The sequence below is a fragment of the Ranitomeya imitator genome, chromosome 9 (assembly GCF_032444005.1).
Source record: "Ranitomeya imitator isolate aRanImi1 chromosome 9, aRanImi1.pri, whole genome shotgun sequence".
NCBI lineage: Eukaryota > Metazoa > Chordata > Amphibia > Anura > Dendrobatidae > Ranitomeya > Ranitomeya imitator.
The window spans coordinates 20,116,151-20,129,694 of record NC_091290.1 but is presented as its reverse complement, the minus strand read 5'-3'; the positions used below and the strand labels follow the sequence as shown (position 1 = coordinate 20,129,694).

At 40.4% G+C, this 13,544-nt stretch overlaps 1 protein-coding gene across 2 annotated transcripts in view; it reads left to right on the top strand.

Moving 5' to 3' along the window:
- LOC138649351 (tumor necrosis factor receptor superfamily member 1A-like) overlaps positions 1-9,763 on the top strand; it is a 32,376-nt gene extending 22,613 nt beyond the window's left edge. The window contains exons 8-13 of one of the 2 annotated variants that reach the window (XM_069739683.1): positions 1,554-1,631; positions 2,576-2,598; positions 3,307-3,426; positions 4,357-4,497; positions 6,469-6,508; positions 8,755-9,763. In XM_069739683.1, coding sequence (XP_069595784.1) covers positions 1,554-1,631; positions 2,576-2,598; positions 3,307-3,426; positions 4,357-4,497; positions 6,469-6,508; positions 8,755-9,041 — 689 coding nt within the window. In that variant the 3' untranslated portion in view covers positions 9,042-9,763. The remainder of the gene's footprint in view (positions 1-1,553; positions 1,632-2,575; positions 2,599-3,306; positions 3,427-4,356; positions 4,498-6,468; positions 6,509-8,754) is intronic. The other variant, XM_069739684.1, reaches the window with a different exon arrangement.
- The last annotated feature ends 3,781 nt before the right edge of the window (positions 9,764-13,544 follow it).

The window sequence follows — 13,544 nt, the reverse complement described above, 5'->3', positions numbered from 1 at the left end:
CTGCACATTCGCCCGATTGATTTGAATAGGGGGTTGAGGTGCACTACCCAGCCACGTCCACTATAGACTTGTGTTAAAGTAGCGGACAACCTATTTAAGAATGACATTGCTCACACTGGACTTAATTAATGGCTCGCTGGAGTACGATGCACCAAATTCATGAATAGGCCACACCACTTAAAAAATTTGGCGCATCTTATCAGTGACGTGTGCGTCCGTGCGCCTCTGCAAAAACGTAACGTTTCTGGCATAAGAAACGCTGCCACTTTTGATGGATTTGGAAGGTTTAGCCTAGCCATGGTTCCTCTTTAGATTTGCCCGTTTTGGCCGGAACTGCCCGAAACTGGCATGAAAACCAAAAGTCGCTAATATTTTTGCACAAAATGAAGTTGTGAAAACATGTTGTGGCTATCGAAAGTGCTTTACTCCAGTTTTCTTATGTAAACACTTTGATGTATCAACTCCATTATCTATTGGATTGTAATTCACTGAAAGGAACGTCAAGTCCAAAAAACGTTACAGAAAAACAGGTCATACTTATCAATATTGTGCAGAATGGAGTCAGGACTAGAGTGATATATGGGGGAGGCGACACTGGTGCAAAATACTGATGGACAGCCACTGCCAACCTCCCATCCAGGAGGAGGAGGTGGTTTGTTTTTTTCATATTTGTAGGATGCAGCCATGGTATGTAGTGTTGGGGGAGAATTGCCTATCCTTGTGGAGTGCCCTGGGCAGCCCACCTGATCTAATAGTCTGGGCGTCACCTGTACCGGCTCCACCTGTTACCACGGGGGCTTCTGCATCCTGCAGTATGTTGATATTGTGAAGCGGTATTAGTAAGTGTGATCATTTTTTTGTGAGTTCAGTTTTAGGTCGTAAGTTGGGGTCACATGAGCATAGATACTCTCATGCGAGAGAATCAGATCATTTATGGTCATGACACTCCGATCAAACTATCAGCTTAGTGTGTTTCGATTCTCTTGCATCACAGGTGAGGAGAAGATGGAGAACAAGATTTCTCCATCTTCTCCATTGTGTGAGTCCACAGAAATCGGACATCCGAGTCCGATGATTTCCATGCACCCCTAGACTTAGAATGGCTGCTCGTGATTCTATTTGCGCTCCCACTCTCAGTATGCTGCACCTTTTTTTTTTTTACGTCACAACAGCAAGAGAAAAAAGTCGCAGATCTGCACTACCCCATAGAACAACACTGGTCCAAGTGTCACAGATAACCACTCTATTTTTAAAATATAAACCTTTATTAAATTTTGATAAATATAATTATTATTATTAAGATTTAATAAAGGTTTATATTTTAAAAATAGAGTGGATATCTGTGAGATATATACGAATAATCCCTCTGATAATCAAATACGAGTTGTTTAAATTTATTGGTTCAAGTGGTAGCACTCGTCCGATGAATACACTAGTGTGAGCGATCCCTTAGAATGGAAGTTTTTGCTAACTTATGAGCGTTATGGACATTGATATTTAAGTAATTTCCTGTAAACTTTTTACCCAAAACTTTTTTTTTCCTTATTTTACAGTCCTCTATATAGGATTACCCATAGCGTGTTTTCTCCTAATCATCATCATCGTGATTGTTGGATACCATTGTTACAGAAGTAAGTAATGGTCCTCAGCAGAAATCTGAATGGTTTCTCTACAGGCAGAATTATTTCATGTAGGTATGTAGATAGAGAAAGATAGATGGATACTAGTAGATTGTGAGCCTTCGTGGGCAGGGTCCTCTCTCCTCCTGTACCAGTTATTACTTGTATTGTTTAAGATTATTGTACCTGCTTTTTATTATGTATACCCCTCCTCACATGTAAAGCGCCACGGAATTAATGGTGCTATAATAATAAATAATAATACTAGGGCAACAACTAGTGATGAGCGAACGTGGTTGGATACGTGTTATGCTCATGGGCTAACCGAGTGTCTTCAGCGTTCTCGAATATGTTCCAGTCCCCGCTACTGCATGTTTCGCAGCTGTTCAACAGCCATAACACATGCAAGGATTGCCTGTTTGCCGTGTTGCAGCTGTCAAACAGCCATGAGACATGCAGTCGCGGGGACTGGAACTTATTATTCGAGCACGCCAAAGACGCTCAATTAGCACATGAGCATGGTAATACCTTATCCGAGCATGTTCTCTCATCACTAATGGATAAATAAATGGACAGCAACATGTTTTCTCTACAGTTACAAAACTGTGGTCTTTAATCGAAACATCGCTCGTAAAGCGATTTCGATTATTTAAACTATGACCCTTTCTTGTGGCAAGAGCTCGCAGTCCAGAGCCAAAAGGTTGCATATACATAGGGGAACAAAGACCACAGTTTTTTCCATTGTTGCACATCTGGAGTGCTGCCATTTTTTGCTCTACGTATATGGAGACTTGAATCGTTTACTAAACCTGTTTTGTATAGTCAAGTTATCTCTGTAGATAAATATTAATTGATGATATGACATAGATGGAGTTATATAGGCTTGCATATAATGGTGTTTTCTTACATTTATGAGGCTAAATTCTTAATAAAAATTTGTATTTGTTTCCTTTTAGAAAAGGCTAATGAAAACAGTAAGGTAAGCAATGTATATTTTGTATATTTCTTATTTTTGCTTTGGGAGACGAATGATGCGTCGACAGGTGCCTGCAAGTAGGCAAGTATCATGCTCGCTTTCTCGCCAGCACCTGTCAATGCAATGTCATCACTGCCGTTCACCTCCTGATAGATAAATAAACCTATGGAGACATAACTAGGGATGTTCACATCCCTTCGAGAAGTCACTGTCAGGCTATATTCCCACAAAAGAGTTGTTGGCGAGTCGTTTTCACTGCGTATTTTATAAAAAAAATACTAGTGCAAAATTGGAACTGAAAATCTACATCATCAAAAGCTAATCATGGGAGCCAAGCCTTAAGGGTTTGTTGCACATGGAATCTTTTTCAAAAAATGGAAGATGTATATATTCACAGTAATGTAAAAATGACTTACTGGGAATATGGTCTTTTTTTTACTTTTCCAAGCTTCCACATTTGTGACATAACTAAAAAAAGTGACGCATCCATTCTCCTGGCCAATAACTATCAATACATACAATTAAAAAAAAAAAAGTTGCTTCAACAAAAAGCCTGTGTCTTTTTCAGAAAAAAACTGTCTAAAGGATGCCATGGGCACATACCCTTACGGGTGCGGCTTGTGTGGTGGTACAGTGTTGCACGCTCGGGGCGTTATGCTACACGCCATTTGCTTCCTTGTCATTTTGCATCCTCCATTTATTTTAATACAGAACTCTCTCCTTGGCACCACTCAGAACAGTGAAAACACGTCGTTAGATTCCGTCCGTGCCGAGGATAAAAATCCCAAAGAAGAGGAACTCCCCCCGGAACACCAACCGCTGGTGACGCCTGTATGTTTCCTGTGTAGAAGTTCTTGTAATTGTTTAGGTGTGTCATGTGCCTGCTCCAGAAGCCGTATCTTATCCTTTCCCAAGCAGATGGTTGTGAGGAAGGATAGATAAAGCCCTCCTAACAGTAATATCACATGCTCCTTCCCAGTGTGGAAAGTACAAGCTGGTAATTATACTCAGTCCCCTACATCAGGAGCTGCTGCACATTGTGCAATGATTGTTATCTACAATCCCATTTTATAAGAGAACCCTGGGTTAATTTGCTGATCAAAAAAAAAAATAGCTTTAAAGGGTTATTACCCTCTTGAAATAAATATGTATTGAATGATAGAGCTTGTAAATACAAGGAGCTTTGCAATTTACTGCTTATTAAAATATTCAACCGTTCCTGAGATATTAACACTTTTCTTAGTTTACAACTCGTTGCCTTGGATACCGACCACCGCCGCTAGACAGCAGAACGTGTAGTGCTTACAAGCTGATTTTTATTGCGCCTGTAAGTGTCAATATCTGAAGAACGGCTGCAAATTTTAATAAGCGGTAAAGTGCAAAAGTGCTTGCTTTTACAAGATTTATCCAACAATATCCATCTCTGAAGATGAGAATAGCACCTTTAATGCATGAGGGAACCTGTCAACAAGTGCTCAGTATAAATGCAGCACCTCTACAGGAGAGATGAAGCATTACATGGTTATTATTTAGGTTAATGAGGTGTCTGTGCAATACAGGTCCTCAAAGAGAGGAAGACTTTCCTTATAGCTGCTCTCTACTTCTATAACCTATTAGGGATGCGAAGGACTTTGGCCTTTCAGGAGTCGGCACATTTTTTTTTTACAAGGCTGCTTTCTCAGAGACAGACATTATTTTATTTTTCCACCAACATAAATATGTAATATATTGACTTCCTCTCTATGGTTCTTAACTTTCCAGGAACCTGGGAGAATCGAACAGCAGATTCATCAGATGGCGGTTCCCTGTTTAGTAGGAGCTCAGAGGGAACCTGAGGAGAACCACGTTGCCGAGTCTCCAGAGGGTGATGTGCAGTATGAAGAAAGCCCACAAGTGGGAGAAGTGAGTATATAATCATATTATATATAAGGAGGTGCACTGGTAGACACAGACCGATGAGGGCCCCTGTGCAACAACAGTATATGGGCCCTTTGCAGTGCAATAGCTCCTCATAATGCACAATTTCATAATTCTTTGGAGGTGGTAGTGGCCTCATTACCTCTTGGCTTTCTGTGCGGCTGCACAGGTTGCAGCAATGGTAGATCCGCTCCTGAGCAATGGTAGATCCGCCCCTGAGCAATGGAAGATCCGCCCCTGAGCAATGGAAGATCCGCCCCTGAGCAATGGAAGATCCGCCCCTGAGCAATGGAAGATCCGCCCCTGAGCAATGGAAGATCCGCCCCTGAGCAATGGAAGATCCGCCCCTGAGCAAAGGTAGATCCGCCCCTGAGCAAAGGTAGATCCGCCCCCTGAGCAATGGTAGATACGCGCCCTGAGCAATGGTAGATACGCGCCCTGAGCAATGGTAGATACGCGCCCTGAGCAATGGTAGATCCGCCCCTGAGCAATGGTAGATCCGCCCCTGAGCAATGGTAGATCCGCCCCTGAGCAATGGTAGATCCGCCCCTGAGCAATGGTAGATCCGCCCCTGAGCAATGGAAGATCCGCCCCTGAGCAATGGAAGATCCGCCCCTGAGCAATGGAAGATCCGCCCCTGAGCAATGGAAGATCCGCCCCTGAGCAATGGAAGATCCGCCCCTGAGCAATGGAAGATCCGCCCCTGAGCAATGGTAGATCCGCCCCTGAGCAATGGTAGATCTGCCCCTGAACAATGGTAAATCCGCCCCTGAGGTGATTTCCAATCTGCGACTCGTAGGCTGCTGCACAACTACAACTTCTATTCCAGTTCACAACAGCTGGAGAACCACTGGTCATAGACCATTGCTCTAAACTGATAAGGAGATGCCTACAATCCATTAAAAATGTACCTTAGCGACATCCACTGTATGGCGGATGTGAACAAAATGGATTGTATGGAGGCGGCGCAGTAGCTGAGGTTGCTCCATACCTGGCAGGTGACGGCTGTATTATACAAGTAACACTGCCTGTAGTTGCCAAAATAACTCTGATCCCATCAGTGTAACCTCTTAGATGACGCAGTCGATGGCGACCACAACACCTAAGCAGGTTAAATGGAATGGGACCTGTGAAGAGCGCTGATAGATGGTCATGGCAGGTAGGGAGGGCCCCATGTGAGCCATGCTAGTATTCCTAATTAGCGATGCAACATGCACAATTATAAAAGAGGACAGAGACTGCACAACTTTCTGCTACATAGAAGTATTTATTATAGCAGAGGACAAAAGCATCGAGTACATGTTCAAGTTCCCTATTAAAATTAAAAATAAAGGTAAACAAAATATTTAAAATAAAAACTCAAAACAAGAACATTTTACTCGCTTTTTTCCCATTTGCTACATAAAAAATCTAAACAATAGACAAACAAAATTTTGACATCACTGCGCCTGTAGCTATTAAAAAACATGGTGTAATTTGTCCTGTATGTTAAAGAGAATCTGTCAGTAGGATTAACCCTGTTAAGCCGTCTACACGTGTGCGAAAGTCATAGAAAGTTGAATAAAGTGATACCTTGATATCTGTGATCTGATGTCTTATTCCAGAGAAATACACGTTTTTCTTAATATATAAATGAACTGTGGATCTATGGGTTGGTCATAGACCTCCCAGAGAATCTGCTCCAGAGCTTATTTTAAATGAAAGATGGCGTGAGAAATGTAGATCAGAAGAGCAGACTGTCAGTCATTACATGTCCCACACTGACGCCCACTTTCATTTAAAATAACCTATGGAGGCAGCTTCTCTGGAAGATTTATGTCCAGCCCATAGATCTTAACAGAGCATTTACATATTCAGAAAAATGTGGATTTCGGTGGAAGAAGACATCGGATCCCAGATATGAAAGTAGGGTTAATAAAACTATCAGTACTGATCTTTATTTTTCCCTTTTTGCAGCCTTGCAAACTCTGTGGCACACTGCAGCCATGTGATAAGCGTAAGTATGAGATAACATGCATTTGTGTTCTTTGGCGCTTTTACCTGTAAGCATCTGTAAGTGGCACTCCGACAGCTTGTCTTCTGAAAGTATTTGGTCTGCCGCCTGCTCGAACGGTCGGCATCATGCACCTTTTGAATTCAACGCTAAAAAGAGTTACCACCAGCATGAGCCACTGTGACAAAACTGGAGCATCTAGTCTAATTCTAAGCTGCCCCATTGAGTTTAGATACCTTTAATGTATAGTTTTACTTATCTTCCACTTTCAGAGATGTGTTGGACTTAGCTGGAGCATGACTATGACCGCTGCTGCCCCGATTCAGACAAATGGTTGTATATCCTTTCGTAGACCCAACTATGTCTGTATTTTATAACATGGATGCTGAATGAGCCCATTGAACAGATTTTGGAATGCAGAGCTAACATTTTGATATCAGGGGGGACTTGTGTTGTATATGTAAGAAAAAACAAAACCGAAAAGCTAAACATTGTACAACCCCAATTTCCCCAAATTTGGAACAATGTGTAAAATGTAAGGAAAACAAGGATGCAATGATTTGGGGAACTCTTAACCCCATATTTTATTCACAGAAGAACATAGAACACAGATCAGAAGTTGAACAATGGACATTTTTACCATTTCATTTTAAAGGAATTATCTCATTTAGAAATTGATGGCAGCGACACAGCTAAAAAAATGTTATACCTGGGCCGTGTCCACCAATGTGTAGCATCCCCTCTTTTTACCATACCTAAATGTCGAGAAAATGAACAGAACATTGCTTGAGATTCGGGAGAGAAACGTTGTCCCATTCTTGTCTGATGTAGGATTCTTGCTGTTCCACAGTTTGGGGTCTTTGACAAATTTTTCATTCCCTAATGTTTTCTGTTGGTGAAAGGTCCGGACTGCAGGCGGCCGGTTCATCACCCAAACTCTTCTTCTGTCCAGCCGTGCTGTAATGATGGATGACATATGTGGTTTACCATTGTCTTTCTGAAATATGCAAGGTCCTTGAAATAGACATTGTCTGGATGTATCATAAGTTGTACTAAAACCTCTATATAATGCTCAGTATTGATGGAGCCTTTCATGTTTAAGCCGCCCATTTCATAGGCATTAATGCAGCCCCAACCATCAGAGATGCAGAACTGTGTGCTGCTAACAAGCTGGATGGTCCCTCTCCTCTTGAGTCTGCAGGACACGGCTTCTGTGGTTTCCATAAAAATATAAAAAATTCACATTTTTATTCTTTTGAACACAGATCATTTTTCCATTTTCCCTCATTCTTTTTTAAATTAATTTTGGAGCAGAGAAGACAGTGGTGTTTCTGGATTGTGCTGATATTCGTCTCCTTCAGATGATGGACCTATATCTTGCATTTATATACTACACGGTGATCTGTATTCATGGACAGTAATTTCTGAAAGCATTCCACAGCCCATGCAGTGATTTGCATGACCGAACAATGCCTGTTTTTATTACAGTGCCGCCTGAGTGCTCTTAGATCATTCATTGTTGCCCATGGGCCTTGTCCCTTGTGCTCATGGATTTCTTCCCAATCTCTTACATTTTTTATATTATGTAGTGTAGATCAGGGGTCCCCAACTCCAGTCCTCAAGGCCCACCAACAGGTCATGTTTTCAGGATTTCCTTTGCATTGCACAGGTGATGTAATTATTACCTGGGCAAGACTAAGGAAATCCTGAAAACCTGACATGTTGGTGGGCCTTGAGGACTGGAGTTGGGGACCCCTGGTGTAGATTATGGGATATTCAAAATGTTTGCAATTTTACATTAAAAAACATTTTTGTGAAATTGTTCTACAATTTTTAGATGCAGTTGTTTACTGATAGGTGACCTCTGACCATCTTTGCTTGAGAGACTCTGCCTCTCTAACATAATCTTTTTATGCGCACTCGAGACTTAGTTTAAATTTGACCCTCCGGCAGCTTTTCTTTAGTATCCCTTACTGTTCCAGCCTTTTCCAACTTTTTAAAGGTGTGTTGCTGCCATAAATATCTAAAGAAGTTATTTTTTGAATGTCCGACATTCAACTTCTGATCTGTGTTCTATGTTCTGTTGTGAATAGAATATGGCCATAGAAGATTTTAAAATCATTGCATTCGTTTTCTTTTTTACACAGTGTCCCAACATTTTTTTTTTATATTTGAGATTGAAGTGAATTTGCATGTGTTTTTGTTTGTTAATTATTTACAGATTGTTTTTTTTTTTTTGTCTTTTTCAGAGTGGTCGGATTTTTTCTATTGTGTGATTGATAATGTGGATCAGAAAAACATTACTCAACTTGCCCGAAAGTTGCACCTCTCAAGAAATACAATCAATCAAATATCAAATGATAATTCCCATGACTGTAGAGAACGCAACTATCAGTTATTCGAGAAATGGAGGGAGCAAAATGGCAAACAGGCCTCTATGAAAAATGTGCTTAAACAGCTAGATGATATGGATCTAAGGGGATGCCGTGAAAATATTGTAAATGGTTTAAGAACTAAAAATATTCCCATGAATTAGTACAAATCAGAAATTTCTGGTTTGCTTCACTGGGACCAAAAGCCTCTGATGTTCATTGGGTTAGTCACTTGGGTGCATTAATATGGCTCCTTTACTTAATCTGCCCGTAGCCTTCATACGGCAGTAGTATAGGGCCTTTTACTTTAAGTGCCTCCTAGCTAGGTGCAACCAAAAATAGGAACTACAGGAAAAAAGATCAGAAGCGAGTAACTGTTCCTGCTCCTGATCTCAGTGCCTTATTGCACGGTGCTCGACAAGTACTATTGTTTGCTTGGTATATGCATGTTTTAAAGGGATTTTATTCCCATGCAGACAACTGATAATAAGTTTGTTGATGTTTTACAGTGTAAGTTATGGAGCTAAATCTTTTTCAAGGCAGCCATGATTACACATTAAGTGGGCTCAGGCTTTAGGAAGCCACGTCCCTGAGCTTATCAAGCCCCACCCTTGCTTATCTTCATTCAGCTGCAGCAATGTGAACATTGATTACCTCGTCACTTGGTTGGGAATAGGAGCAAACACAAAAGATAGTGACGTGGGAGAATACAAAGAGGAAACCTAAGAAAAGGATGCAGTGAATTTGAATGTATTCTAAATGTGTGACCTCTTGTGTTGTAGATATTGTTTTATTTTTATGCCATGAAGTGTATAGTAATTTTTTTTTTTTACTATTCTTGTAAATTCAGGGCTTAAAGGGAAACAAACAATTTTGCGAAAAGAAGTTCTATGGTAGAGATACAACGCTACTCGATGCGATACCACTATTGCTTAGTTTTGTGGTCGGTGCCTAGTGAAATGACGTCATTTCACAAAGATGAAAGCCACACGGAGTTCTTGTGACTCAAAGTTGATGCTATAAGCATTATACTCTAGATGCTAGTTGTGTATTAAGGCACTATTGTTTTGCTTTTTTCCCCAAGACGCTATGATATAGATCATATTTGTCATGAATGGGATGGTTGATTGCGTCTGTAAAAAAAAAAAAAAAAAGAAGAAACAAGAAAATTAAAGGGGAAACATCCACTAAGGGCTTCAGAAGTTGGAGGTGTAACTTTGGCCTCAGTGTATTATTTGTAGCAAGGCCCCGCACCTGCCATTTATAATACTGGTATCTTTGACAGCACAGGGGTCTCCCCAGACACCAAGGCCAGGTGGGACTGCTACCTCTACAGCCCTTATAGCTCTGCCCTTGGAATTCGCCAGGTGGGACTTCTACCTCTACAGCCCTTATATCTCTGCCCTTGGAATTCTGTAGAGTTTTTGAAGCCCTTCTGCACTACTGAAATTTCCATCACCGCAAGCTACTGAATTAAGGTGGAGTTTCCCCCTTTAGATCATGAAGGCTGTGTTTTCCAGATTCCTTCCACAATCTGTGAAACGTTGGAATGAAGCATGCCAAATGAACGAAAATGTATTATTATTCCGTTTATTGGTATTTATGCCAGCAAGCATCTGTGTATAACTAACGATCAAGCGCTGGATACATTGTTAGCGCATTCTGTAATGTACAACTTACGGGATGTACTTCGCCTTTAAGGTGCACCCTCGATCCACACAGAAAATGGAGGTCGCCAAACAAAACTCTGTAAACTATCCACTAGGTGACGAAACACTGCGGAGACAATAAGGTTTACAAACAGATATTGTATATTGGCGCACAAAAGATTCCTCCGATTATGTTGATCGGAGTTTTACAATGGGAGGTCGATGATTTCTATACTGATGACCTAAAAGAAAATGATCAATAAACAAGGATTGCTATGGGGTTTTCACGTATTTATAACCACCCTACATTTGAAATAACAATATAATGTCCGTACTGACTGGGTGGGTAGTAGAGAAGAAGCTCCTGCAGCAGCGGTGCTGTGTAATGTCTGGAAAATAGTAGCAACCAGTGGAGGTTCTTCGCAGGTACTAAAAATACTGGACACTATTGGAAGAAGAAATTAAATATTGCTGCCGTAGGTAAAAAAAAAAAAAAAATAGAAGTTTCTCGTTAAAAGGTTGTCATTGTCCACAAAAGGTCTTCCTTGCTTACTGTGAACTGACAGGCAGAAGGCCCTTGACTTCGCACGATGGCTTCTTCCTCTGTAATAAATGGGAAGACTTTGACAATCTTGCGTTTTGTGTGCACTTACAGAGAGGAAGAAGTCCAAAAAGGCAAATACTGCTTCTACAAAGCCTGCCCAACCAAGACGGAAGAATATAGCGTTGCCTCTTGTATACTAACAACAGGCAGCATAATGACACTACTGTCACTATTAAGTTACAGTAATATAATATTTAAAAAAAGGAATTTTTTTTAATTAAAGGGTTAGTCTTATCTTTAGGAGAGCACCTCTCCTCTGCATCCTGGCTTCCTACAATCAGAGATGCTTCTGAAAATTGACAGTTTGGCCAGCGGCATGGTCGGACCAAACTGCAAACTAGCAGAGGTAACTTTACCTCTGCAGCATCGTAGGAACGCAGAAGCACAGAAAAAAGCTGGATCCGGTGATCCGACCAGCTTCAGAGCAGCGCTTACAAGCGCACTTCTTTTCAAGGAAACCGGGCCACCGCTGATAAGACTGCAGAGGTGGCCAGTAATCTAAGGAATGAGCAGCAAAAAAAACAAAAAACAGAATTAAACATTTTAATGAACTGTAAATCTCAGCGTTGAGTGTTTTTTACAAGCACTTTGCAATTTTACCAATTTATGATCGTGAGACCGCCCCTTTAAGGCTGTTACATATAGTCTTCAAAATGTCTTCCTTGATGATCAAATGCAAGTAGACTTTGTCTATTGTTCTTCTCATGAAATGGAAAAACTATAATAATGATCTTTAGTTTGTTATTTCACTGTGTGCACCAACTGGAAGTGCACTAGAGATGAAGCCGAACAGGACAAATTTCACTTGTACACAACCTGTCCAACTAATATATACTCAATGTGCTGAAATGTGTTTTATGTTCACGATAGGCACGACTATAGAGATTTTTTAACTGTATGCACTAAACAGAAGTGCACTAAAGAAGAAGCCAGAAAACTATCCAGAATTAAATGAAATCTTCACCTTTTGAGGACATTTTTTTTTCTTCGATGCATTAATTTTTTTTCTAAAAAAAATGTTTTTAATTGGATTTGATTAAAAATGTAGCATTTTTTGCCTTCTATAGCCTCAGTGTGGCAGAATGAGTTATCTGAGAATCCGTCAGTGAGCTCGTTTTAATGGGCGACTTTATAACTCATTTATCCGTTTTTCTTTTTTCCTTGCAGCTGATTTATGACATCAAAGTTGAATTTACAGAGAAATAAAAGAGCCTGTAAAAGTCAAACGGTGCAATTTTTTTAATGGGACCCAATTGCAAAAATGATTTTCAGTCCAAAGTACATGCATTTAAGTAAAAAAAAAAAAAGGGGGGGGGTGGACAACTATTTAATTCACGCGAATAAAGAGGGTGCATTCCTAGTCCTCCGTTAACATGATGATGATGACTACCTCCACTGTGTGCATGTAGGGAAGACTTTAAAGTGCACTGTCTGAAACCAGTATATCATGGATGCCGGGATATAAATTGTGGTTTTGCTGCTGTTGTTCTCTGTGTACGTTATTTAAAAAAAATATATAATTTATGTATTTATTTCTATTTATATTTTTTTTTATGACATTTGCACATCACGTTGAAAATTTATCAGGGAGATGTAAAATTTCTTGCCTCATCCTCTTCCTGATGTGTACTATTTAAAAAAAAATGGTTACCATTGCCCCAGCGACCATCTTATTTCAAGGGTGCCCTATGAATTTGCACCAATGACAATACATCCGAAGATCTGAATGCACACTTGTGGGACATTGATTTGCTCCCGATTTGCCCCGGAGGTATATATAAAAAAAACGGACAGTTCGGAGATCAATGTCGTGTGCAATCAGAGTGATTAACAGATCCATGTCAGTCAGTCGCTGCTACCGGGGTCAAGCAAATATTGGCCTTTTAGAGAGAAGGCAGGCGTTTTGCTGGAGTTTCCCTTTAAGCACTTTCTGTGATATGAAAAAAAAAAAGTATATATTTTATAATATATAATTGCACGTCCTACAGGTCTTCATCCTGCACAGAAAGTATTTGTATATATATATATTTTTTTATGTTACATTTGTTCGATATGAAGGAGCAGAGTGAACGGCCGCACACAAAGCCTTCGAATGAAGTGGAAGGATTGACCATCGCAACCAATCAGAAGTCAGTTTTCATTTTCTAATTTGCCCTGGAGTAATAAAAGGTGGTTTCTGATTGGCTGCTTTGGCCAAGAGGGTCTTCTGATCTTGGGCTGCTGTGTGGTCTTACACGCGGAGTGCTGCCGTCTAATAATATTAGATGAGTGAACTGCGTGCCTTTTTGTTATGTCAGCTTTTGTTTGTTTCATATATTTGTCTAATTTACGTTTTCATGTCTTGTAAACTTGAAATGTAAATTTTAAGGGCATGTCCGCATGATGTCTTTTAAAGGTGGGCCGCCTCCAAAACC